This window comes from Canis lupus, chromosome 4, assembly GCF_048164855.1.
Source record: "Canis lupus baileyi chromosome 4, mCanLup2.hap1, whole genome shotgun sequence".
NCBI classification, from domain to species: domain Eukaryota; kingdom Metazoa; phylum Chordata; class Mammalia; order Carnivora; family Canidae; genus Canis; species Canis lupus.
The window spans coordinates 65,743,313-65,771,311 of record NC_132841.1 but is presented as its reverse complement, the minus strand read 5'-3'; the positions used below and the strand labels follow the sequence as shown (position 1 = coordinate 65,771,311).

The 27,999-nt window shown below is 33.2% G+C and overlaps 1 protein-coding gene across 1 annotated transcript in view; it reads right to left on the bottom strand.

Annotated features, from left to right (window-relative positions):
- Positions 1-27,999, bottom strand: part of HCN1 (hyperpolarization activated cyclic nucleotide gated potassium channel 1) — a 386,148-nt gene that overhangs the window by 145,974 nt on the left and 212,175 nt on the right. The window contains exon 3 of the mRNA XM_072824665.1: positions 22,372-22,533. Coding sequence (XP_072680766.1) covers positions 22,372-22,533 — 162 coding nt within the window. The remainder of the gene's footprint in view (positions 1-22,371; positions 22,534-27,999) is intronic.

Here is a 27,999-nt window from a genome sequence, read left to right as displayed (position 1 = left end):
CATGCACTGGGAGCCCGACGTGGGATTCGATCCCGGGTCTCCAGGATCGTGCCCTGGGCCAAAGGCAGGCGCCAAACCGCTGCGCCACCCAGGGATCCCTAGACAGTGTTTATACATCTTATAACAACCCAATGATGTTGGCATCATTGGGTGTTTTGAAACTTTGAAAAAGAAAATTCAAAATAACTAAAATGATGTTCTATTTTCATAACATATCACATCTATGTTCTAAAAAATACAGTGATTTTCAAAAAGAGCAACAGAGTATTATAAGGATATTATAATCTTAGGTTGACATTTCTTTTAAAATGGCAATTTCTACATTATCTTTTTGTTAAGACTAATGTAAGACAGCCTAAAGTCAAAGCTAATTGAAAACATCCAATATATTATAGAAAGAATACCATTAATTCTATTTTTGGCCAAAAGAAAATACCTACCTAACGAGATATAATTAACATTAAAACTTTATAAAGCAGATAAATATGTAAAGCATGTGATTTATGTATTATAAAGGAAAATGTATTAGTTTGGAAAAATAAAAAAAAGACATGACATCAATGATCAAAGCATTTGACAGGCATTTTTATCAAGGAAGGTTTACTCTTGTGATGTATCTCTTACAGAACAGAATTAGTCAATAGATGATATATTTTACTTTTAAAAGTTTTTTAAAGTTTTTTTTTATAATTTCCTCTGAAAAATCAGTTATCCAAATGTGTAATTTTTTTTTTTGAGTAAAATGATACATAAAAAAAGAAGAGGTAGACTCGGCTTTTTGGTAAACAGGTTTCCACAAAAACATATAGAAATAAGATAATACCATATTTGTATTCTAGAAAAGTATCTTATTAATGACAAAGACAAAAGCATATAAAGCATATAAAGATCTGGCAGACATAAAGGAATAAATTAGTTATTCACATAATGACTTTTGGAAATGGGCTACACATTTAAAACCCATGAAAATAATGAAAGGTATTACACAAAGCTTTGGTAACCTGGAATCTAATAATCAAAATTCTCAATGACATTTTCTTATAACATTCTGTAAAGGAGAGTCAACTCAAATACACATGCCAAAAAAAAAAAAAAAAAGGTTTTAGAAATAAACTCACCTAAACACAAAATTAGTAATTGAAACAGAGCTATATTTTTCTTCAATAGCATGTTTAAGGAAAACCAATCTGCAACAAATGAAATATTGACATGTTTTCAAGATAGTGTGTATTTCAGATTTGAGGTCTGTTCCACAGAGACCCCAGAACCCAAAATATAGTTCTTGTTCACTAGGAAATTCAATTTAACTGAAGATTCTATCATTTGTACATTTTATCTGGATTTCCTGAATTATTCCATGAGTGCTAGCAAAAAAGACTTTAAGCTTCAGTTTTCTCTATATTTACAAATATTTAACATACATATATAAATACATGACTATAAGAATGTATAGATAGCACTTGTGTGCAATATGCTGTATGGCTTCTGTGAATGTCAGTGGAGAAGCCTCCTTATGGCACAGATCTGCTTATTCCCACAGTTTTACTTCATGTTGGCAGTAGATTAGTCAGAGTCTTAGGGTTTGTCCAATCAGCTTTCACTAAGTCCAGCACACATAGCCAGTGATGAATTCATTACCTCAACCCAACAGACTATTTGAAATGCTACAGATGTTCTTCTTAGCTCAAACATCTGTTGCTGAAGACAGGGAGAAAGTTCTACATTTTACCACACCTGTGTTACTTGCTACATTTATTTATTTCACATGAGAGGCTGAATTATCCCATTGAATTTTGATGTAGAAATTATGTAAAGCAGTTACCAGTTACAGTATAATAATAATAATGAAATAGTAATCATTTATTCATAAGATAGTGGAAAAGAAATGATTACATAATAACAAGAGCTCCAAAAGAAAGGCACTTTATTCAACCTCCTTTTGCCATAGCAAGTAACAATATATTTTATTACCTGGTTATACTGAATAATTTTGGAATATTATACACATAATAGTTCTAGAGAGCATCTAACCCACTGGATTGTCACTTCATGCTGCAATCAACAGCATTGATCAGGTCTTTGAAGGACTTCGTGAGAAGGAAGCCTTAATTGGCTTCGAAATACTTTCTTTAAAGAAAATGAAAAGGCAAATTTCATTCTTGTCCCTGCCAAATAACCAAAATTCTAAATTTACAGTGTTTGAATAAAGGCACTTTATTTTTTCAAAGAATATATGTCCTAATGTCCTCCATTCATATTTATGGTATGGTACATGACAAACGTGTCACATTATGTTTTTAACCCAGGATACAACTTTGAAACCTGAGTGTATCAAAGTGAGTAACAATTTCCAATTGAGGTATGCTCTCAAAAAGAAGAAAAATGGCTTGGAATCTTCTCTGGCCAGGTTGATTAAAAAAGTAAAAGATAATGACAGGTGCTTCAGTTATCTATTGATATGTAACAAATCACCCTAAACTTAGCAGCTTACAGTAATAAATATTTATTGTCTCATACAATCCCTGAGAATCAAGGGGTAGCTTAGCAGGGTGCCTGTGGCTTAGAATGTCTCATGAGAAGGTCAGTCCAGAAGTAAGCCAAGGATGGATCAATAGAAGAAAAGGAGGAACCCACAACTTTCAGCTGCTCCATTGTCTCTTGACAGGAGACTTTATAGTGTCCTCTCAGAGGGCAGCTTACATGTGGCAGCTTGTCCCCTGCCTCCCCTGGCCCAAGTGATCCCAGAAAGATGGGGAGTGGGGAAGAAGAGAGGGAGAACGCAGAATAGAATGTGCACTGCTACCATATTTTATTGGTAACATAGAGCAATCCTGGTACAATGTGGGAGGGGATTACATAGGATGTGAATACCAGGAGGCAAGATCATCCATCAGTGGTTGGCTGGCTACTACATGAGATGAAAAAATAACATGCTGACACATCCAATTTTGATCACCTAAAAGATATGCCAGGCTGGGATTAAACTGGAAAGGTGGGTTAGGACAAGTAAGATGCAAAGCACTGAGTTGTGTTTCTCCCTCTTCCCACACAAATTCACATGTTGAAGCCCCAACTCCCAATGTGATCATATTTGGAGATGGAGCCTTTGGGAGGCAATCAGATTTAGATGAGGTCATGAGGGTGGGACTATTTTTACAGTGGGATTTGTCATGAGACTTTGTAAGAAGAAAACAAAGAGCATGCTCTCTACCAAGTGAGGACAAGGTAAGAAAATAACCTTCGACAAGCCAGGGAGAGAGCAATCACCAGCAACCAACCTGACTGACACCTTGATTTTGGACTTCCTAGCCTTCAGAACTGTGAGAAATAAATATCTGTTGGTTAAGCCAGCCAATCTGTGGTAATTTTTTTATAGCAGCCTGAGCTAAGACATTAGATACTAAAGTCCCAGATGTTAAGACAGAATGGTCAAGTCATTAAAGAGCTTTTGAGGCTTGGATTTAGACATTCTTGAGTAATTCACAGCTGTGCCATGTATAGTGGTGATATTAACAACGCCAAGCTCTAGTTCCCTCAATATAAAATTGGAACGAGCAATTTTGAGTTGGTGAAGATTAAATGAGATTATATGCATGTGAGGGTTCCTTACAGATAGAAAATACAATTACTAAGTGAAGGACCGAGTAGAAAGAGGCACAGTCCCTCTTAATTTGGCATATAATAGTGGCTAATATGTTTCTTCTAGGGCTACCTATGGGAAGAATATGCATTTAAATCATGTCTTCATAGCAACCATTGTGAAAATAATTAGGCATAGCTATCAAATGTCTAATATGACAGTAATTGCATGAAAGAATTCTGTGATGTTCTAAATATTCCTCAGACTCCATGAACATCTTTTATTAAAAAATCTGCAACTCTTCTGCAGAGCTAAAGATATCTTTCAATTGATAATCTGTGCATACTCTCACCTCATACTTATATTTTTAATAACACACTATCTCCATTTAATAAATTATTTTATATTTTCAACTACCATCAAAATTTCACTGGAAGGTCACAAAGAAATATTTTTCTTAGGAGTTTAAATGTGACTTTCTCTTCAGAAAAGTAGCAGGTGATGGAGGGAGGGGAGAAAAACAAAAAAGGAATATTGAATGTATTTTTTTCTTAAACTAAATTTAATAATAATTCAAATTAATCCCTCTCTATTACAATCCCATATGCCTATCAGAGTAGCTATAGTGTGTATTTGATAAAATGAAATTTTAGATAAGAAAAACATATCATCATGTCATAGGCCAAGGCCAAGGGATACCTTAGTCATCAAATTAAATACATATAGAGTGATTTAATATTTTCTAGTAAGTGGTTTTCTTCTGGCAAAAGAAAAAAAAAACAGTAAGTTAAAATAGGAAATATTTTAAATATGCTATTTGTTGCTTTTCTAAGATAAATGAGTCAAGTACAAATCCCCCATTGTATTTAAACAGAGCTCTGTTTTGTTTGCATGAAGTTATTCTAGTCCCCTGCATCGCTAAGTAATGTGAGATAGAGCAAATGGCTCTTAGAGACATGGAAGATCCTCTTCAAGGTCAAAAGAAAATAGCCAGTTAACTAACAGGATATTATTTATTGTAGCAGCATTTTTAAATGTATTTTTCATGATTTCATTTGATATAAAGGCAAGTTCACAGAGTGCCTTTCACAAAGACTTCCTGGAAGTAGTGGTATTAAAAGAGATTCAAGGTTAGGTAAAAAGAAAAATCAAACATTAATATCTGATGTCATTATATATATATTGACAAAGAATCAGTTTCAATTTGAGATAGATATTGAGAATCTTTCAAATAATTAAGACAGCAACATAAATCATAGAGCTCAAGCATCACTAAATATCAGAGTCTGCCAAAAATCAAACATTTGTTTTGGTTTCTCTTCATTTAACATGATACTGAGGAAATCAAGCTTACCGTCAATTATTTTTTATAGTTACAAGTTCAATTAAAATGTAGAATTCTCAGGATAGGATAAAAGCACCTAGAACAGTGCCTGGCACAGAGAAGACAATCAATATTTTCTGATTGACCAACATAAAGAAAGAATGAATCTAACTAAATTATCTCCCTTAAGAGAACCAAGAGTATTAAGTCTGCTTAATATTTATATCTAAATTAATTTCTTAGCCATTCCCATCTTTAAGACGAAATAAAGTTAGGTCTCCTCTCCCACCCACAGTACTAAGGAATGTGTCATATATATTTTCAAATCAGTCTGGCCTACTTACATAGGCCACTGTGACCCCTTTCTCTCTGCAGGTGGCAGGTGGCTGCTGCCCCGTTGCTGAACCAAACACACCTGCTGGTGTGAATTTAGGACAAACTCACTTGCTGCTGTTCATTGCTCTGCCCAGCTGCCTTGAGCTTTCATTACACACTGCTGACTTCTGTGCTACACTAGACTTCCACGCTTGCCCCAAACTACTTGCTGCAATTCAATGTCTGGTACTGTAGTATTTTCTGTGAAACAGGAATATAGGACTCTCTCCTCTGTGTTCTGCCCTGGTAGGGTTCTCATAGTATAGGCAACTAATTTAGCTCTCCATTTTAGAAAGAATTAATCCTCAAATCTTCCCATTATCTACAAGGCCCTGTGATTTGGATGGCCCCAGATATCTTTCCAACATCATTTTTGTACTCCTGTCTTATTCTAGTCCAGTCATACCAATCAGCTTCGCATGCAATGTCCCTTCCTCCTGAACTATTTGCCTTGGGGATATTTGTGCAACTCATTCTTTCATTTCCTTGAGTTCTCTACCTGAATGTCATCTTTTCAGAGATGCATCCAAGAACAGTTCCATCTTACATAGATCTGCTTGACACAGGTCACTGCATTCTGTTCTATTGCTTTGGATTTCTTAATGTGATTTGTGCTACTTGGCATTATCTTTTAAAGCTCTTTATTCTGTTTATTTTCCATTTTCCTGGGAAAAAATAGACAACATGAAGGCAACACTTTGTTTTATTATCAGTTTTTCCTATTAGGTCACTGGGTATAAAAATAAAATAAAGAAATAGATAGGCAGATAGATAGGTGATCGATTAATGCTAATAAAGCATTCTAATCTCATTCAAATAAGTGGATGTATATTGATCCTGTCACTATGGGGGAGGGAATATTATATCTAATTGCATATATAATACTTTCCCAAATCCTTTTCAGTCCAGCCTGAAAGACTTTTACACTGTTCAAAACTGCCTTAAAACAGCATTTTACATACTGAAAACTGAAGACCATTTCTGTTGTGATAAATTTAAGATGCTGGGTATTTTTTTTTCTTTTATAACTGGCATAAGGGTGATATCATATTCCAGAAAATAAGGCTCTTCTTTATCTGAAATACTTAGAATCAAAAGCTTGAATTCAGGTCCACTGCATCATCTGTCTATTATGGCTATGGCTGCAGTAAAGCTCTAGATCTTGATTTATTAATTGATGGATTGCTCATCAGATACTTCTCAGCAAAAGACAACATGAGAAGTGAAGAAGACAAGCGATATTCATTTTGAGAAAATACTTCTCAACAGATTCTGCTTGAACTTTCGCTCTTTTTCAGTAACATCATAACTGCAAATGCATTTTATTTTCTTCCTTGTAATGACAAAAATTCTAATGGACTCATCTGTCTTGTCTTTTATTTATGAATTTTATTTAGCCCATTTTTTTCAGTCATAGCTGCCTGATAATTTATCATATTATTATATTATATTATAATTATAACAAATTACCAAACCAGTAAGATTCATGTAAAAAGAAATCCAAATTTGTGGAACCAGTCTGATAAGTTCAGGATAAGCCACTAATGGGACAGATTCCCTCTCTCCTATTTTCCCTATGTGCCCTTTACATTAATCGATTTTTCCCCTTTTGTAAATGTAAGAGAAAGGAAGAATTCTGTTAGGGTCTGAGTCTAAAGGAAGAGACTGATGCATATAGTGATAAAGTATCCAAGAAGCTTTAATGGTGTCATCCTATGAACTATTTGATTAATTCGAGAAGTTGGAAACTAATGGCCTGCTGGTTTGAAATCAGACTTTTTGATGTCCCCCCCCTCCCCCTGCTCTGGAACACATACTATATTTTAGAAAATAAAAATTATGTAAAATAATATATAAATATATATAATTAAATATTATAATTTTCTATATCTATAAAATTATGGCATTTCCTATACAGATCTGAATATCTAGTTTTCCTTGATAACTCTGGGCCCCATTGGATATACATTTCCACATGACAATTACCAGCTGAAATTGAGAAGGCTGTGTCCCTTAGATGGAATAAGTCATGTGTAGTTCACTGGAGCAAGAGGCTGTTTTTTGTCTTCTATGTGGTCAAATTCATACTTCTGTATCACTAGATTGGCTCCTGTAGGCCTTTTAAGTTTTCTATTGATTTTGAAGTCAGTTTGGTCAGGTCAGACAATGTGTGGGTAATGCCCTTTAATGGAGTTGACTGTATTTTCCTATTTGTTTATTTTTCCAAAGCTAGTTTAATTTGATAGCCTCAAGTTCTCATGTATTTATTAAATAATTTTATGTACAGTAAAATATATACATTAAATACTATTTTTAGAGAACAAAATTTCCTTATTGTTCTTGTTGACTTAGTTAACCCTTCTAGTAGCTGGGAATACTTGGTTTCAAAAGTTGGGAAAATAGTTTTCTTTCCTGTCATGTCATGGAATAGTATAAACTATATTAAATTGTTATTTGATAATTAAGATTTTAGGAACTACCGTTATATATTCCACTGTAGTAAGCTACAAAGAAGCATAGAATAGGGCACTGGATTGGGTTGAACCTGCATTAATCCATAGTCAAGAATTATTTTATAGAATAAATTTCAGATATTTTCCCCATTTCTCTTGTCATTGAATTCTTCTGCACCAAATTATTGGGAAATAATTGGAAAAATTGAGCTACCTAAAGACTTTGAGTAGTTATATTTTATTAATATTAATGCGATGTGTTATAGGTATTTGTTTGATTGGCTATTTATTTCATATAATTTAAGACCTTCCTCCAAAGTTTGCTCTGGATCCTCTAATGGAATGTAATTTCATAAATGAAAGATTCATAGAGAGAATGAGTTATCTTATGATCTGTTCTCTCTCTTTTTAAAGATCTGTTTATTTATTTTAGAGCAAGAGTGTGAGCAGGTGGAGGGGGGGAGGAGAGAGAGAGAATCTCAAGCAGATTCCCCATTTAGTGTCTCACCTAAATCTCACCACCCTGAGATCATGACCTGAGCTAAAATCAAGTCAGTTGCTTAACTGATGGAGCCACCCAAGCATCCCAATTGGCTCTTTTATCTTTAAATAAAAAGGTAAGTGTTTTTTGGAAGCTATTGGTTCAAATTTCTAATAATTTGGCTGCTATGAAAGTAATCAGCAATAAAACAAACAGCAAGTGCATCACAATTACACTAAGAATGCCATTATTTTTGGTGAAATCAATTGGGAAATAGACAACTTCCAACTTTCTTTCTGCAAGTTAAAAAGTCAATCTTTTTCTCTGTGATCCAAATGGAAATTGGCAAATGACTATCTAGAAGGATATTTTTGTTATAATTTAAAATATTTTCTTATTACTACTAATAAATAAAAACATAATTAATATTTATGAGACAAGATGTTAATAGGCTGTGGAAGTAGAGCCACATACTTTTAAATATCTTAGTCAAGGTGTTTTCATTAGTGATCTGTCAAAATGAGTGATATAAATTTTTGAACTAAATTCAGCTACACAATAAGAGATGTATTACAAAGAAAAACACTTTGAAAAGTAAAGAGCCTCCATTTCTTGTTTACATAATTGGAAAGATGAGTGTAAAATTAACAAAATCTTTCTTATTCAATTTGGAGTAATTCTTTTCTCTCTGTTACACTCTTGACAAATTTTTACAATATGTAGGTGTGCTTAATTCTTTCTTACTATCTAAGTACCTTGTTAAATAATCAAGTGAATTATTTGAGAAAAGTGGTTATTGAAAACTAAAGTTAATTATTGATGTGTCACAATGTCCTTAATTTATCTTACATACAAATGATTTTATAAATGGATCTAAATTAGTTTTAAAAGCACCATTTCAGGAATAAAAGTAGATAACCAGTGAACACTTAATTTCAAAAAGATAATTAGGTATCTTCTGGTCAGAAAAAAAAAATTGTCTATAGAATTAAAAGATCTTAGAATTTGATGCCCAAAGTTAAATTGATTTTTTTCATATAAAATACAGTTAAAATTTTCTGTTTCATGAACATGGGCAGAATCTCAATTATTGACATATACTGAACAAAACAGTCCCCCAAAACCCTATGTATTTTTCACATTCTTGTTTGAGCCACATTTGAATCTTGTACCTGTCCTTTGCCTTTTTTCTCTCATAAGACTTTATTCCTTGAAAAATTCATTCTACTAGACTCAGTTTATCTTCCTATATAACATGATATTCTTTTCTTAAGATTTTATTTATTTATTCATGAGAGACACACATCTCTATGCCGAGAGTGGCAGAGACATAGACATAGGGAGAGGCTGGCTCCTTGCAGGGAGCCTAATGTGGGACTCGATCCCAGGACCGGATTCACACCCTGAGCCAAAGGCAGACAGACGCTCAACCACTGAGCCACCCAGGCATCCCTAAGATGATCTTCTTGAATATGAACCTATAACCCAACATATTAGCCATTTAATTTTTGCTTTGTGTTAGCTGCATCTTTGAGGCTTCAACCAGTTTATTATTAATATGCTGAAAAGACCTCAGATCATACTAATATGTTGAAAAATATCATATCCTAAAGACATCCACTGAACACCTTCTATGTTGGTATAAATCAATGTGTATTTTGGGATGTGGGAGCAGAAAACAATAAATTATTAACCGATTCAATTCTATTTTCTGTTAGTCCAAATATTTCATATTAAAATATTAAGAACTTTGCAGAAAACGAGTGAAGATATCAGTGAGGGTGACAAAACATGAGAGACACCTAAATCTGGGAAACAAACAAGGGGTAGTGGAAAGGGAGGTGGGCAGGGTGTTGGGGTGACTGGGTGATGGGCACTGAGGGGGGCACTTGGCAGGATGAGCACTGGTGTTTCGCTATATGTTGGCAAATTGAACTCCAATTAAAAAAAAAAAAAGAACCTTGCAATAAGCTTGTATAAAGTCCATGTTCAAGCTAATATTCATCTCAAAAAGGAAATAGTGGACTGGCATATGTACCTTGCATGGTCTTCCACAAATTTTCAACACGTCTTTTTATCCCCCATGATATCTTCTAGATAAAGATTTTATTATTTACTTATTTATTTGAGAGAGAGTGAAAGAGAGCACACGATCAGGGGAAAGAGGCAGAGAGAGAGAGAGCGAGAGGGAAAAGCAGCCTCTCAGCTGGGCAGGGAGTCCCATGTGGGGCTCAACCCCAGGACCCTGAGATCATGACCTGAATGGAAGGCAGCCATTTAACTGACTGAGCCACCCAGGAGCCCCAGGTGCCCCCATGATTTCTTCTATATAATAGAAGAAAAAAGAGAAAAATGCTGATCTGTTATGGCTTGCTTTCATTAAATCAGGGCTTGCTTTGATAAGAAAAGTGCATTTTCTTACTTCTCACAAATAATTTCTTTTATAACTTGGTGTAATGGCTTACTTGGAATTAACATCAAACATATCAGGTTGCAATTTACAGCACTTTTCTTCATTTTCTCATTGTAAATTCAAACATTATTTACAGATGGCATGGAGAACCAGTTCTTTCCCATTATCATGGTTTATGAAAGTCTATGCAATCAATCATTCTACCTTATCTTCTCCAAGATATCACCATTTTAAGGTGCAATGTACATGTGCCAGTGTATGGAGCTCACTTAGAGTACCAAAGTATTGACTTTGAATACAATTTCCTAGAGTTTTCTCCAGTCTATTCAGTTTTTTTTAAAGATTTTATTTATTTATTCATGACACAGAGAGAGGCAGAGATATAGCAGAGGGAGAAGCAGGCTCCCTGCGGGGAACCCGATATGGGACTCGAGCCCACATGATATAGAGCTTACCAAAACCTTTCTTAAGGAAGGGTTTGAATAGGATAACCATAGTAAAACCTATGGTCTTGAATTTTCAATATTCTAAGGCTTAAATATGGGCAAAATGACATACATTTAAAGTAAATTGTAAAATTTGGTCGGCTAAAATATATGGTTGAAATATGTCTTTTTGAAAGAAATTGACTAATAGGAGGAGACCATGTGTCAAATAAGTGCACGTCTACTAGAAGTCTAGTATGTTGGAGAAGATTAAAATAAAGGGTATAAAGAAAACATTAATAAAGTGATAGGATAGAAGGGCATACTAGAAGGTGCTAAACTATTTAAAAATGGGAGGATTCATGGCACATCATAGCACTGGGAGAGCATAACAGTGATGGAGATTGAATACTTACTCTCCCGAAACCGGAATACTGATGAAATCCTGACTTGCTTAATTCACAAAATTATTTCCTTAAGTATAGAAGAAATGATGAAGGACCACTTAAACCAAAGTTGAATTTGTTTGTTAAGGTTGAATATTAAGAATCTGAAAGGAAGCATGCAAGTAATCTTAAACTAAACATGAGAAATAGTATTATAAAATGTTAAGCATGGTCAAGCTCTGGAACCAGATTGTTTAGATTCATCTTTTTTCTCTCATACTTACTAGCTCTGTGACCTTAGATAAGTAACTTAACTTATTTGTAGCTTAGACTCTTCATCTGTAATATGGAGATAATTATAAAAAGTTTTGAAGTAAACGGAAGAGTTTATACATGTCAAATATATAGAATAGTTTTTATATTACTGAGATTTTACACATAAAACATTATTAAGAGTTGTAGTTATGTATAAGCTAGAACTGATTTTTCTTGTCTATAAATTTGTAATTCTCTCATTTAAAAGATGATTTGATGTAGCTTGAAGTAGAAGCAGATCTAGCATATACCTAGAAAGTTTAAATGGCATGCAAGGAAAGAGTTTATTTTATCATGCATAAGCCTGACTGAAGAAATCAAAAGACTTTGAATGTAGCTTTGCTTTTATTTTCCTACTTCCTACAGAATACTGGAGAAAATGGTTTGAATCCATTAGAGTAGCTGTATATAACATTTAGAATGAAAGAAACATTAATTTCATTAGTAATAGTTGGAACAAAAATGAAGAAGTGGATAGACCCTTCACTTGGGATCCATTGCATGATAATAAATGACAGAATGTAAATGGAGTATTTTCAATCTTATTTAATAATGTCTTCCCTGAAGGCAGAATATTTTAAACTGAAGAGACTAGGGACGCCTGAGTAGCTCAGTGGTTGAGCGTCTGCCTTTGGCTCAGGTCATGATCCTGGAGTCCTGGGATCAAGTCCCAAATTGGGCTCCCCGCAGGGAACCTGTTTCTCCCTCTTCTATGTCTCTGCCTCTTTCTCTGTGTCTCTTTATTCAAAGTTTTCAACCACTCTTCATTCTTCCATTAATGGAAAATAAAGACAGTACAAGTAAGGAGACTGCTGTCCTAGCTCCACTTTTGTCACGAATATTCTATTTGACCTTGACCAGATATTTTGAAAGTCTCTTTCTTTATTCATTACATATTCATAACATTGGTTGTTGTATGTAAAAGTATCTTTAAAAGATAAGAAGCACTGTAAAATATGACACACTAAGTCATTCTTTATTCATGACTGAATAAAGACAGTTTGCTGAGCATGGTTGTGAATGGATGTCACAACAGAATGAATAAAGAACCAACTAATGATAATACCTGATTACATATACTAAATATTAGATATATGGTAGAAGTTACAGAAGTTATAACAGGTTATTATGAAAAAAAATTTGGCACAAATATACCTATAAGCATATTGCTTACTTACTAGATGATAAATAAAAGGTCTTAAGAATATAACTCAGCAAAAAACAAAACAAAACAAAACAAAAAAAACAACAACAGAGTTAAGATATTAAACAATAGCTGGTAATGATAAAGAGTATACTTTTTCCTCCCCAACTGGAAGAAATATCAGTTTTGAAGACACCTAGTAACTCCGCCAAATGGCCTGAATGGTGGAAACACAGCCAGAAGAAGAAAAGGCAATCTGCTTTTTGGCAGATTAGCTATTTGGCTCCTATCTCCTACTTCTATTTTTCTTTTTCCATTCTTCTGTAAAATAATGTATTTATCTTCCTTTTTGTTTCTCTTTCAACTTTTGAGGTCATTTAATTCCCACAGAATACTAAACCACTACGACAATTTTTCTGTTCACACAATGCATTAGGTTACAAACTAAATGATGGAGAAATACATGAGAAAACATTAAACATGTTATTCTCATACATTTTCACATGTAAATAGCATTCAGATCTATCATATGCAAGATTTTCAAGTTTGTATGTTTTTTTATAAAAAAGCTATATGTGTTTGAAACTCTTTTTCATATTTTCCTAAGAGCTAGTTTTTAAAAGTTCTAATCTTTTGATAAAATGATAAATTATAGACAAATAACACTGATGGCTGAAATGGAAAATTATCCTCAAAAGAATGACTTCTATAAATGTAGGTTATTACAAACTTTAATTTGATTTTCCTAGTATTTAGTGCATCGAACTATTTTTTTTCTTTTTCCTTAAGAATTGATAACGAGTTGAGAGCAAAATTATGAAAATGCTACGCAAAATGTAGTAATCATTTATTGGAGGATTAATGCTTTATTTTTAGTTTGGGGGCAGTAGGGAACTAGTGATGGGTACCACATGAAATGGTATTTTTCCCAATCATCTTATAGTTTTATTTAACTAAGTAAATTATTAAAAATATGAATTAATAGCTGTTCTTACAACAAATGCAATAATTAAAAAAAATATTTTTCTATTGGAAGTCTTTCCTAACTTGCAGGAATAAGGATCTTAGCTTATAACATTGATCATAATGGAGTAGGCTAACAGATGCTTGGTGTATATATGTATCAATTCCTTTGATGGACGGTATAAGTAGACATTTTAATTAATATTTATTTCTATCCTAAGAATATATTTAGAGAAAAATATTGTTCAATTTATGATATACTCTAGAAAATGTTAATGGAATATAGAGAATATATTATGGCTCATTATTATCTCTTTCTATGAAATGCAAAAATTAGATGGCAAATTCTCAGTCTCCTAATTTTTCATCATTATTAAACTTATCATTTTGAATAAATGTTTATATTCCACAGGTGGATGTACTCATATCTCTGTGCATGAAGTATAAGATGGCAGGTTGTACAATACAATCAGGGATTGATCAACTCTTGGTTAGATGGAGCAATGTTTCTGAGGCAACTGGCTCAGAATACCAGAAGAACTGGCTGGTAATACCAGAAGAGTATTTAATTGTTGGTCACATTGGACCCATCACCATATCCTCAAAGCACAGAGAAAGTGAGTAAATGATCCTAGCAAATATTTTTAAGATCTTATCTGATAACTTGTCTACAGTCGTTGGCATGTTGTAAAAATATATGTAAAATAACTGAAATAAAGATTCACAAGCCAGGTTCAATTTTTTTTTTCATAGAATTACTCATTCCCAGAATATATTACATCTTTATAAATAACAAAATACTTCTCAAAAATGATGGGGCATATAATGTGACTGTGAAAATGTTCATGCTAAGATTTAGAAAATGTTCTTGCTATTCTTTTTTTAACATTCGTCACTTATCACATGGCTTTCTTCATGTCATCTCTGATTCTGCAACACATTTTGGGGTAGCATATTTAGGTCAGTGGTAGTGGGAGGAGGAAAAAAAAGATGAAATAGGATGCAAAAAAAGAAAACTGTAGAAAGCCCTCCACTCTGGGAAGTAACTATATATCTTGTCCAGAACATTATCTGAATACAGGTGATGTAACCTATATAGTTCAGGTCTATGCAAGTCTCTATTTTCTGTAAAAGAGAGATATAACCTTGGTCTCTTTGGGAAGAGGGGACATTCATGTGAATTGCCTCAGGTCCATATATCCGTACGTGAACTAATACAGTAGAAATAATCTGCTATTCCACTGATTCCCAGGTTGAAAACAATCTTAACATTTTATTCCAACCTCCATAAATTAATTTTTAAAAATATTTTATTTATGAGAGAGAGACAGAGACAGAGATATAGGCAGAGGCAGAAGCAGGCTCCATGCAGGAAGCCCGATGTGGGACTCAATCCCGGGACTCCAGGATCACACCCTGGGCCAAAGGCAGACGCTCAACTGCTGAGCCACCCAGGTGTCCTATCAATTATTATTATTTTTTCAAAAGAAATATGAATCCCTTTGCTTTTTTAAAAGATTTTATTTACTTCACACACACACACACACACACACACACACACACACAGAGCTAGCACAAGCAGGCAGAGCAGCAGGCAGAGGGAAAGGAAGAAGTAGGCTCCCCGCTGAGCAGAGGAGTAGATGTGGGCTTGATCCTAAGATCCTGGAATAATGACCTGAGCCAAAGGCAGATACTTAATGGACTGAGCCACCCAGGTGTCCCCAACCTCTATCAATTTAAAACAATATATCTCATGTGAAATCAAAATAAATGAGAAATTCAGAATAAGTGGGAAGATATAATTTCATTAACAGATTCTTTGGGACTTAAAGGCAGTAGTAAAAGGAGAAAACTTCACCAATATATACATACAAAATGCAATGAGTTTTTCAAATATTTTCCAAGTTTTTCTAGTGTTGCAACAATATATAGTTGTTTTCTGTAAAGATAAATTGAAAATTGACAATGGTTGAAGTTCTTTGGGACCTGTGAATTAGAATGCTATGGTAAGTTCAGCAGGGACTCAAGGGGAAATACAGATTCCATAACCAGCTCCCACACTGTTTGCCTCCGACTTTATGTAAACGATGTTATAATTCTTTGAGTCAGATTTTTCATTTTAAAAGTGGGAATGAAAGTGTTTTTATTTTATTTAGAATAGATGAAATAATGTGATGCATGTACTTTCATACTACATTCATGAAAAGTTTTCATAACATTCATATTTGGAGAAAATACTGGGCTGCAAGATATTTTGTTTCCTTCCCCAATTTTAATAGGTGTCTCTTGTTAGATAAGGTAATTTAATGAATGGTATTTATTTCCATATATTTATTCCCATAAAAGAATACATGTCTGAGAAGGATCGATGCAGTATATGAACTGTTTCACTTCTGTGATTAAGTCATGTTTCTCTCCAATAGAGAGCAGTCACCAGGCTGGCCTTCCTAACAGGCAGAAACAGGATGGCAAAGGAGAATCACAACACTCAGCAGGCTGCTGACCCACTTTATTATTATAACTTATTGGAACTATGAATGCATTTTTTTTTCCTGTAAAGCTATGGTGACTTGTCAGCAAATTGGTTACATTTGTTAGGACTTCAAAAAAATTATGTTAAAGCAATACATTCTATTTCTAAAAAGTCAATAATATAATAATACAATTTCAAATTTACAGAATTTCAATTCTAAGATACATTGTTAGACTTCAAGAGAGGAGAGATATGTTTTTAATTTTTAATTATGTTATCTTGGTTATATTGTTTCAAACAATAATTACTTAAATAGTTAATTGGGCTTTGTAAAACAAAAAGTAACCTATTTTATCCTAGGTTTCAATGTTCTTCTTATATATGAGGGCATGCATATAAACAATATAATCCATTTTTCCCCAAATAATTTGCTTGAAATAGAGATATCAATAAACAACTATTTTACCCAAGCCACCCCCCCAGCACACATTTACTTTAATCATTACCGTTTTTGAGCTAGAAATGACTGACATGTCTTAATCTCCACTCTTTCTCAAGTTTCCTGATCCCAAACCAGCTGATAGTAGTTGAAATAAATGTCTCCCTATTTTGTTTAGACTCCTCATAGACTTTATCTTAATTCACACAAAGCTGCCACTAGCCTATTGTGAGTTAGAAAAAAAAGTAGTGCTCTCTGGATGCCTAAATCAGGAAGACTAAATAAGAGTTTCATAAGAATGGCTAAATTTTCAAGTGTCTATAGCATGGCAAGAAAGAGGGCAATTATCTAGCTAGCATTCTTCCCCCTGTTTAGGAGTCTGGGCAGTGCGAACATTTCAGAAGCCTTAATTCAAATTCATATTAAGGGCTTTTGCACAGAATTATCTATTTCCTTAGATTAGAAAATCAAAATTTTAAAACTCTATATAGTTTTTGACACCTCAAATGAAGTAGTATGAATGAAAGCATGTTTAAATATGAAGGCAGAAACTTCATCTCATTCTCCAGTGTACATCCCCTGCCTAAGATAATGCCTAGTGCAAAGCAAGCACTCAATAAATTACCTAAATGCAAGAATAAATAATATATATTCATTTCATAGTTGAACTACAGGAATGTTGAGTGATTTGCCTAAAATCATAGAAGTTTTAACAGTAGAGGCAATTCTGGAATGTGTGTCTCTAAATTCATTTCTGCCAGATTTTCCCATCCCTATTTTGTCATCTGAAAGAGGCAGAATAAGCTACATTATGTTGTGGGCTACAAATTAAAAGGATGCCTCCGAATAGAGGGAAAAAAAAAAAAAAAGAACTGGAGAGTTGCAAACCAGCTTTTCAATGCTTAGGCCTCTATGTGAAATATGACACTGCCACTCAGAGTCCATTGACCATAACCATCCAACAGGAAGGGAACTGGAGAATGTGGACTGTGTGACCATTGTGTTATTAGTAATACACTAATAACTTGAGGTACACTGTCACAAATGAAAATAAAACTTTGTAATAATCTAGATTTTTCCAATCAGATCTCTTGTTTTCTCCACATAGATATTATTAATTGAACCCTTCCAGACATTTATATATCTTATTTTCTGATACTTTTAGTATGGTTGATATAAACTTGATGAACTTCCAGTATTTGAAATGAACTGAAATACACAGCACTTGAGTTAGCTCAAATTATTTGGATTATGATATTAAACAAATACAACTATAAAACTAGATATAAATTTCTTATACTTATAATTCTTATAAAGTTAAAACAATTTTACAAATCAAATACTAACAAAACAATAAGTCAATAAACCTATCGGTGTAAATTTATTGTGATGGGAAATGTTTCGCTAAAACCAATAGATGCGTACAATGTAAATTTAGTGCCTTTATGGCACTAGTTATTGTAGGTTATGCAGTTTAACACACTACTATATGAGGGTGTAGTATGTAAAAAGTGACTCTCCCATCTCTCCATTTTGACTATAGTGAAAATTTTGTAGAGCATTTGATATGATGTCACTTAGCCTTCATTTGATATAAATGGATCCCTAATTATTGTCAATAAGCGAGAATTATTTTATATGGCACAGGGTACTTTAACTACAAAAGCAAATTCAGACTCCATATTTAGAGCATTCATATGACTGAAGATTCATAATATGTTTACACTGAAACCTTTCAAACTATCACCAGCATATATTTATATATTTATAAGATTGCTGGGAGAGAACCTGTGGACTCCGTGAGAGTGAACCTGCAGATTTCAGTCAAAGAAACACTTCTATAGGAATCCACTATTTAGCTGCAAATCCTTCTTTATTCTGTAAAGTCATTCCCTAAATTATGACAAAATTATTATTTAAGTTCAGATGCATCACAATTTTTATTTTCTTAGAGTTTTAAAATGAATACTTCATAATTTTTAATTTAACCCAAAAACCAACACCTCTAATATCCTTAATAATGAACTATTACAATTTTAGTGTGATATTGCTTAAAAACATAGTAAAAAAATGTGATAATGATAAGATTTTCAAAATTTTATTAGACATTAATTATCTGACCAAGATTTTCATTCAACAGAATTCTATAATTCAAATATTTCTTGAATGTAATGTTCAATACAAAATTATATTATAAATGTAGAGTAAGATTAATCCCTGTGCAAATTGGATTTTTCAAGCCAGTATCTCCCACCTCATCAATTCAAGTAGCCCACCATGCCTTAAAGATTGACTTTAAAAAAATGGCATTTAAAGAATTCTTTCAATAGGAATTTATAAACATAGCAAAGGAATTCTCTGAGAGGAATTAGGCCTACTTCTACAGAATGAACTGCAGATTAGAAACAGTTAAGATAAGAATAAATATATTGAACAAATTACCAGTTAAAGATATAGTATAGGTATAGCACTACTCTGGATTTCTCATTATAGGACATATATGGGTAACTAGCTAGTGATATATAGATATAAATACAAACATGTTTCAGAAAGATTTAAAATACATATAAAAAGATAAATATGTACATATAAGTGAAAAAATGGTTAAGGAGGATTTAAAATAACATTGAAGGATATAAATCATTTAAGAATACAAAATATATAAAAAAAAATAAAAAAAAAGAATACAAAATATGAAAAAGAAGGAAGGTATGAGGAATTGACCCAAAACCCTAGTCTTTACCATAAATTATTTAGTATCAATGTCAAACATCATAAAATTGTCAAGCGCATACCTAAGAATGAAGAATATCATGTCCTGCATCTACCCTGATCTGGCTTCTCACTTTCTTTCCCAGCTTGATTTTGCTTTTCTACATCTATATCTCATATCTGTCTTGCTGCTTTTTAGTGTCAGAGCTCAAATGCTGATATTCGAGTGACTTTCTACTGCAATCTGTGTTACTTAACTATTTTTTACAATCTATGCGACACAAGATATTCTACTGTGGTTTAGAAGAGAAATTACGTAGTCAGATAGGCATTCTAATCTTGCTTCTATTAATCTAGTAATTTGTGTACTATAGAACAATTAAATTAACCTTTAAAAATTTCAGATTTCTGAACTGTCAACTGAAGGATAACAATGCTCACCTCATTTGTTGCTATGAGGACCAAATAAGAACATATTTCAAGGCACAAGGGCTTGTATACAGTAAGCAAAATATATGCATGTAGGGTGTTTTTTTTATTACATTGGATTTTTTACTTCTTTATAACTCCCTTATTGTTTAAATACACTTTGTTTTGCTTTGCTGTGATGGAAGGTATTCTAGAATTCGATGACTTTGGGATAGAAAATGACTATCTTCGAGGTCAAATAAATGAAGATTCTCTAATGATACAAAAATTGTCTTTTTTTTAACCATTGTTTCCTTCATATCACAAATATTCACAATATTTTTTGGTCTTTATAGTTGAACATAGACTTAACTGTTTCCTACCCTTGATATTAAATATGAAAACAATGTTAAAGAAATGTGAAAGAAAGTAAGAGCCAATTTCATAAATAAACCTGCCCCTCAAAAAAGATGCAAGAAAAAAACACTGCAAATACAGGAAAGGTATTTTGTATAACATTAGGATATCATAAAAGTTTGACTATGCTAGATTAAATATAAACACACAAAGCAAACACAGACACACTTAAAATGTGAACAAGATATTAAAATTTTTCTTCAATAAATGTGCTTAGCACTGGATATATTAAGTAGTGTATTCCCATATATTATAACTATGCAACTATATGTACTTTATGGACATTCCAAAATAGTCCCTTAACTCCTTTACTAAAGACAATTCCTATTTTTCTGAAAGATACTTAATGGTAATTTAAAACAAAAATTATTTGTTAACTTAAATATTAATCTGTGCCGGTGATGAATTATCTTTTGGCAATAGTGCTAGTGTTTTTATATTATACACTCAGTCAGTAGCTACAGTATAGAGCTGTTTTTTTTTCCTTCCACCCCCACCAAAATATCTTAGTAATGTCTTCACAATTTTTCCTTCAGTGGTAAGTAAAAAGACATATCTATAATTAAGAAGAATTCATAAATTTGAAAAGTGACCTGATCAAACACGTTGCTTAGATTTTTAGGTACAGAAATACAAATACAGTATTTCTCAAATGAACTTTTAATAATGAGTAGCTAGATTAAAACAAACTACTGTTCTAGGAACTGACCATAAAATACAGAACAAAACAGTCAATTATTTGACCTAATGGAACAGACATTTTGTGTTGAGGGCACAAGCAAATATAAATAACAGTGTGTGTAACTAAATTCTTTTAAGATAAAATATAAACCAGTTGGGTGATAGATTCGACAGAGTGGTCACACAGTGGCTTCAGTGAGGTAGTGACATTTAAGCATATATAAATGAAGTGAAGGAGAGATCCAGGTAAATATCAAGTCTCAAAGAAAGCAGTTAAAGGAATAAAGAAGGCAGGGAGAGAAAGGTTGGGAAGGAGGGAAATAGGTAGGCAAGAAGAAAGAAGAGAAAGAAGACCAGACTTCTTTGCATGTAATGTAAACTCCTCTTTTCTTCAAATACAAAGACTGAGCTATAGTTATTAGAAGAAAAACATATATGTTCTTAAGATGTCCACATCATTTCTACAATAATAAGCCCAGAAATTAATATGGAATATTTTGGGAAGAAAGAGAGTATTTGATTTATGGCAAAGTTAAAATTTTGTGAGTCATCAAACTTACAATTTTGTGGAAGAGTCATAAAATTTATCTTCCAATATTTACTATTCTTTCAATTCCTTTGTAAGTATTATACAATGTAAATTAAAGCACATGTTCTTTTTTTTAAAACTCATGTTCTTCAAATTAAATGTGACTATTAATATACTTATGTTAATAAAATTTGTATGTTAAATATTTTTAAATATTCATACATCTTTCAGGTTAAAGTGTATATCTGAAACTAATGTAACATTGTGTGTCAATTATACTAAAAAATAAAAAAATAAAAATAAATAATGGCTTTACCCTTTCCATGAAGCTTTTCATTGTCTTCCCTAGCAAAAATTACTATCTAAAATACCATGCACATCACACATATCTTATTGCATATATACTAAGGTACATGTCTCTATATGTTTAACCACCACCTAGAATTGTGTGTCTTAAGCATAGTAAATTCCAAAATCAAGTAGAAAGAAAGGAGTTATTTTAAGCAGTAGACAGTTTTATAAGAACATTGTACCATGCTTATTCATATGATTGTACATACATATGTACATATGTGAGTGTACATGTAGCTTGGAAATAAAATATGCCTTCAATATACACAGAGTAAGATACCTAAAAAATAGATCCCGTAACACATTCCCCAGAAACATTTCATATAAACAAAATGTAGTCATAGAAAAAGCAGTAGAATATTTGATTTTACATCCATGAAAGCAAAATTAAGTTTTCTCTAAACATTTACAGAGAAGAAATTAGATCATTCTAACCTAAACACTTAGAAATCTTTGGCAAAACATTGAATATGCAGTGTGTAAAATAATACGAATTACTTACAACCATTTCATTCAGAGACACCCAGCAATCTGGTGGGAAATCCTGCAGTAGTGGTACTAAGAACTGAAGACAGCCATCCCAGTGGCATAGGAGCAGCATCATGCCGATGAGGTTAAATATTCTCACCACTGCACTGGCAAGGTCATACGTCATGTGGAAAATCTGTTGACCAAAATATAAAATCAATTCTTATAATGCTTATCATCAGTTTTCTTTAAAGTCAAGAATATTACCAATGTCAGAAGACACTGACATTATGTTGTTTAAGTATCGATTTAATAAATACGTGGGAAGAACTTTTGCAAATAGAAACAGAGACGACATTTCTTTATCTTTACATTGAGGCCTGACACTCTGCTCTATGAGTACTACAGCCAACTGTGGGTTTTCCACAAAGAACAGAGATAACATAACTACATTAAATGCATGGGTCATGTTTTAAAGATCATTGTTTTTTCCAATAGTTTTAATTTACTGTCCTTTCTGCACAATTTGGGAATGTTGCTCTAAAACAAGTTAATGGATTTAACCTTTTTCTTTGCTTCTCATCCCTTCCTAAATTAATGGATTTGTCGAAGGACCAAAAAACAACAAACAAAAAACACAAAGACTGAAAATCATAGGCAAAAGTAGATTAATTTCAACATATAAAATAATATTGAGATTTAACTGTAGTGAGTTTTATAACTATATGAGTGTAGGTATTTCTTTTATTGTGTATACTGAACATGAATAGCAGCCTTTGAGTTAAAAAGTTCTCTGAAATCGGTTAAAAAACAATTTTGCCACACTTCTTAAAAAAATAAAATTGTTAATTCCCTTTCCTGTGAAGCTTTCTCATTTATATTTTCATGAAATCCAATAGGACAGGTAAGATTATTAAAGAAAGCACAAAACTTAGGACAAATCAGTGATCTCTATTAGAACTTTGGGAGTGTAAATTTACATATAGCTGATATCTATAACTTTTCATCCATCGAGTATTCCAAGAAATAAAATGAGAACCTGAATCCTTTCTTTAGCAGCTCATATATTATATCACTCCCTACTGCTAATATTTCTGCTTATATTTTACCTATTCTAGAATAACAAAAGTCACTTGAGAGCAGACCTACATTCCAGAATAAAGGATTTTTTCCTAATTGTTAAAAGGCTATTGAGTTAATGAAATTAATAAATATGCATAAATACACAAAGAAACAACACTGAGATTTTTAGAATCACATTTGTATAATTCATCAAAAGAATAGTCTATTTTTGAAGTAATGAGGACACCATGTATTGCGAAGTTATCTGAGAAATAGAAAACTCACAAATTTTATATTTTGATTTATAAACTATATCTTTGTAAGGAATAGTCTGATGTATATGGAGGTAAAATGACAGTACATCTGGGATTTTGTTTTTATAAAATCACAAAATCTAATTATTTTTTACTTTGATACATTTCTAGAAGCCATTAATTCTTTCTTTAAACAATCTTCCTTTTGACATAGTAATTATAGTGAACAATTCTCACTTTCTTTCTGGGAGTGTACCCATGTTCTGAATCCCTTTTAAAGATAAGATTGGGGTCCTAGATTTTAAAGGCAATGGATCATGTATTTTTATATCCTCTATACACAGAACAATTCATTTTAAAGAGTTAAGAATTTTATTTTTCTTTACATTACTTCTTTTAAAGATTTAATTTACTTGAGAGAGAGAAAGAAAGAAAGAGAGTGAGACAGAGCATGATCGAGGGCATGGGCAGAGAGAGAGGGAGAAGCAGGCTCCTGGACAAGCAGGGAGCACACGGGGCTCGATCCCAGGACTTGGGCTGGGATAATTATCAGAGCAGAAGGCAGATGCTGAACTGACTAAGCCACCCAGGCAATCCACTTCTAAGTTATTTTTAAATTTGGTTTTGTATTGGCAAACTTACAGAAAAGTACTTTTGATGTTATTCCCCCTGATATTTCTTGGTCACTAAATATGTAAATAGAAATCCTAACAAAATTTTCATCAATAATTTCTCATTAAAAGCAATAAAAATATATAATTTAAAAAGCTTTCTACTATTAAAGTAGGAAAATATAATGGGCATGGATTTAAACATTTTTGTTTAGTACTGGAACCCTATACATTTTTACCTAAGTATTTCCTGACAAAATGGTTCAATATGTCTCGAGTAAGTGTTGCTTTGCTATGAAATTGGGTAAAGGTGCAGAATATAAACTTGTGGGTCAAACAAGGAACTAATCATCTTTCAACCTGATTATCTGAAATAAGCAATATCTGAAAACTCTCTGCCAAAGTCTATAAATTATAAGCATGTAGGCAATCATGCAATTGAGACTTTGGAGCGAAGTCTGGGATGTTACAGAGACCTAGATCTTGTTCCTAACACATCTGACTTTTATGGCTTTTCCACTTTCTTTGTGAGCATTTAGATTCTTTTTTATGGGGTTTTAAAGAGATCATTTATAGCAATTTATACCATATGCAGTAATTCAGCAATTCCTTTAAGAAAATCCTATTATTTCTGAAATGTTTTCCCAAGAAGCATAACCACCATTTTCAGAAAGGAAGTTAATGGTGATACAAGGCCTTTCATAACATAGTTGAAATGCAGTTTTTGTTCCATTTTGCTTCCATGCGGTTACTGAACTCCCGATTGTAACAAGAATTAAAGAATTAAACCTATTTTCTACTTCATTTCTTTTTTTTTAAATTTATTTATTCATCATGAGAGACAGGGGGGGTGAGAGAGAGACACACACACACACACACACACACACAGAGAGAGAGAGAGAGAGAGAGGCAGAGACACAGGCAGAAGGAGAAGCAGGCTCCATGCAGGGAGCACAATGTGGGACTCAATTCCAGGTCTCCAGGATCACGCCCTGGGCCGAAGGCGTCGCTACTCCATTTCTATTCCAACCTTATATTTCCAACCTCCATTTCCTTTTTATTTCTATTTCCAACTTCATACAGTACTAATATTAGATTCATGTACTAACTCTGCTATATAGACAATACTCAGGAGCAGTCTCCCTTTTTGGTCTTTAACATTCTGTGTTCAAAAGTAATTTTACTTTTTGGAGCTACCCCAAAATCTAACTTTGGAAGAGGCATGACCAGGTTGACTATCCGGACACTGGTCAATACCAGAGGTTATTTTCAAATAGACAAATCTGTGTATCTCCCTCTCGACTTGTCTACCTGATAAAAGGACATCATAATGTAGTATAACTTGTGATGTATACTTAACGTGTAGAGTGCTTAGGTCCAAACTGTCTCTTGAGCTCTTATTAATTAATACACCCTGATAGGCATAATCATTTCACTGACAGTTGTTGAGACTATTGAAGGCTCTGTTAAAACCTTGGTCACAGAAGATTTGGAATAAGAAAACTATTCCCTTATGGAGCACATTTATACAAAGACACATTAACCAAAAATGGAAAAAACTGATCCAGTTCATGCATAGCTACAACTTCTTATTGTCTAAGGGCAGCTTGTATGATAAATCTAAGTATGACTTTACTCAACTTTCTGATCAAGTAGCTAATACCATTGATTAATTAACATTTTCTTTTTTGTTCCATCTACAAGGTAGATATCCTTAAGTGATAAATTACCATCTAAATCAATTATCTTAAAGCTCCTGCATGCAAAACCCATTCCATACAAAAATGGCATCACATATGACCCTCAATAAACTGTCAAATGAATGAAAGAGAATATTGCATTTAACAATAATAGCATAAGCACTTTTTTACGATCTTAACAGTGTGAAGCTTCTGCTTTCATGTTTCAAACCAGAGAAGTTTTTTTTAAGATAACTATAATTTTCTACCTTCCAAGTAATCTGACTTGAAACCTGATTTGACTGCTCAAAATGTGGGTAGCAGTAAGACAGGTTGCTCTGACCCACTCTCAATATGCTGCTAAGTGGTACTTGTAAGAGTCAACTAAAAAAACAACAACAGCAACAACAAAACCCTTAGAATTCAGGTAAGTTTCAAAAGCAGCTCTTTAATTTTATTTTCATCACAACTAGACTACAAAATATGTCAGTGGAATGCACTATGCTTTGCATTCATCCAGCTCAGAACACCATGTTGTTCATATAACTTCAATGAAAGGCATGATCTGGTCACAAATTCCCTTTGAATTCTTTTTATAATATTATAGTTCTAGAATTCACCCAGTTGGAGCTTAATGCTTCTAGATAAGATAGCTAATTAACTCTCCAAAACTGAAGAGTTCTCTAAGATAATTTGACTCAAAATCTCTGATTCTGCCTTACTATTTGCAAAATTGTTTGCCATGTTTTTTTGTTTGTTTGTTTTTTGCTTTTTTGCTATATTCCATCTTGTTTTTGAAAGGTTAAATCCCAAACTGTGCTGTAAGGCAGCATCCATAAATTAGCTGACTTCTTTCAAACCATGTCCACATTCTTTCTTGATAAACTGGATTTAGGGGGTTTTATTATTATTTATTTATTTAAAGATTTTATTTATTTATTCATGAAAGACCCAGAGAGTGAGAGATGGAGACAGAGACACAGGCAGGGGAGAAGCAGGCCCCATTCAGGGAGCCCGACGTGGGTCTCCAGGATCCTGGGTCTCCAGGATCACGCCCCAGGCTGAAGGTGGCACTAAACCACTGAGCCACACAGGGATTCACAACCCCCAACCCAATTTTTTTTTAATCTAATAGTTGGATTATGATCAGTAGGACCTTAAGTACCTTTAACCATTTGGTGTTCTGTGTTTCACCTAACTACAAAAATTGTCAACATTAATTTAAGACTTTCCATAGCATGCATTCATCTATCCCTTCTCTTTGGCTTCATGAATAGGAATCTTTCAACGTCTAGGTATCTTCTGTGATCTCAATAGTGATTCAAGGCCTCAAATATACCTGAAAAATTCTTACCAAAGTAACATTAAGAGAATCAACTGGGTCAGAAGTGATTCTTTTGACAAATAACATTCTTATTTTTAAGGGTTCAGCAAGGCCGGGTACCTTTGTTTCTTTTGTTGTTGTTGTTGCTCTTTACAAATCTGCACCTGCATAAATCCAATTACCTTTTGTGTGGAGTGTCTATATGCCATGTTGACACAGAATATAAGAAAACAAACACTTACCAACTCAGTCTATTTCACAGCTCCCATGTTATCCAGGATTCAAGGTGTGGTAGCCCTAAGTCAATATTTTAAGAACCCTATTGCACCTTCTGCAATTCTTAGCTTGAAAGTGATCCCGGTTATCTTACCATGCTTTCAGTACAAATTGCAGAATGTTTTACTTGATCTATGAGAGAAGTGCACTCTTCACAGTAATCTCTTTGAACACTGAGCAGTGACTGCAGTTCCTATTCTATCTAGGATCTCACTCAGAATGGCCAGCACACAACTTTCAGAAAAGTCAACGGCTGAGGCCTCTCATCTCAGCCTCTATAAGTACTCAAAGTGCAATTATTCACTCCACAATTTCTTGCTCACCTATTGTCAAATTCTCACACTGTTGAGTGCTTTCTTCCGGGATTTTTTTTTCCACTTTCCCTTCCAAAATTCTCCTTTCATCATCAACTAACTCTCATACACCCTCATTCTCTTTGTGACATTCTCCCTCTCC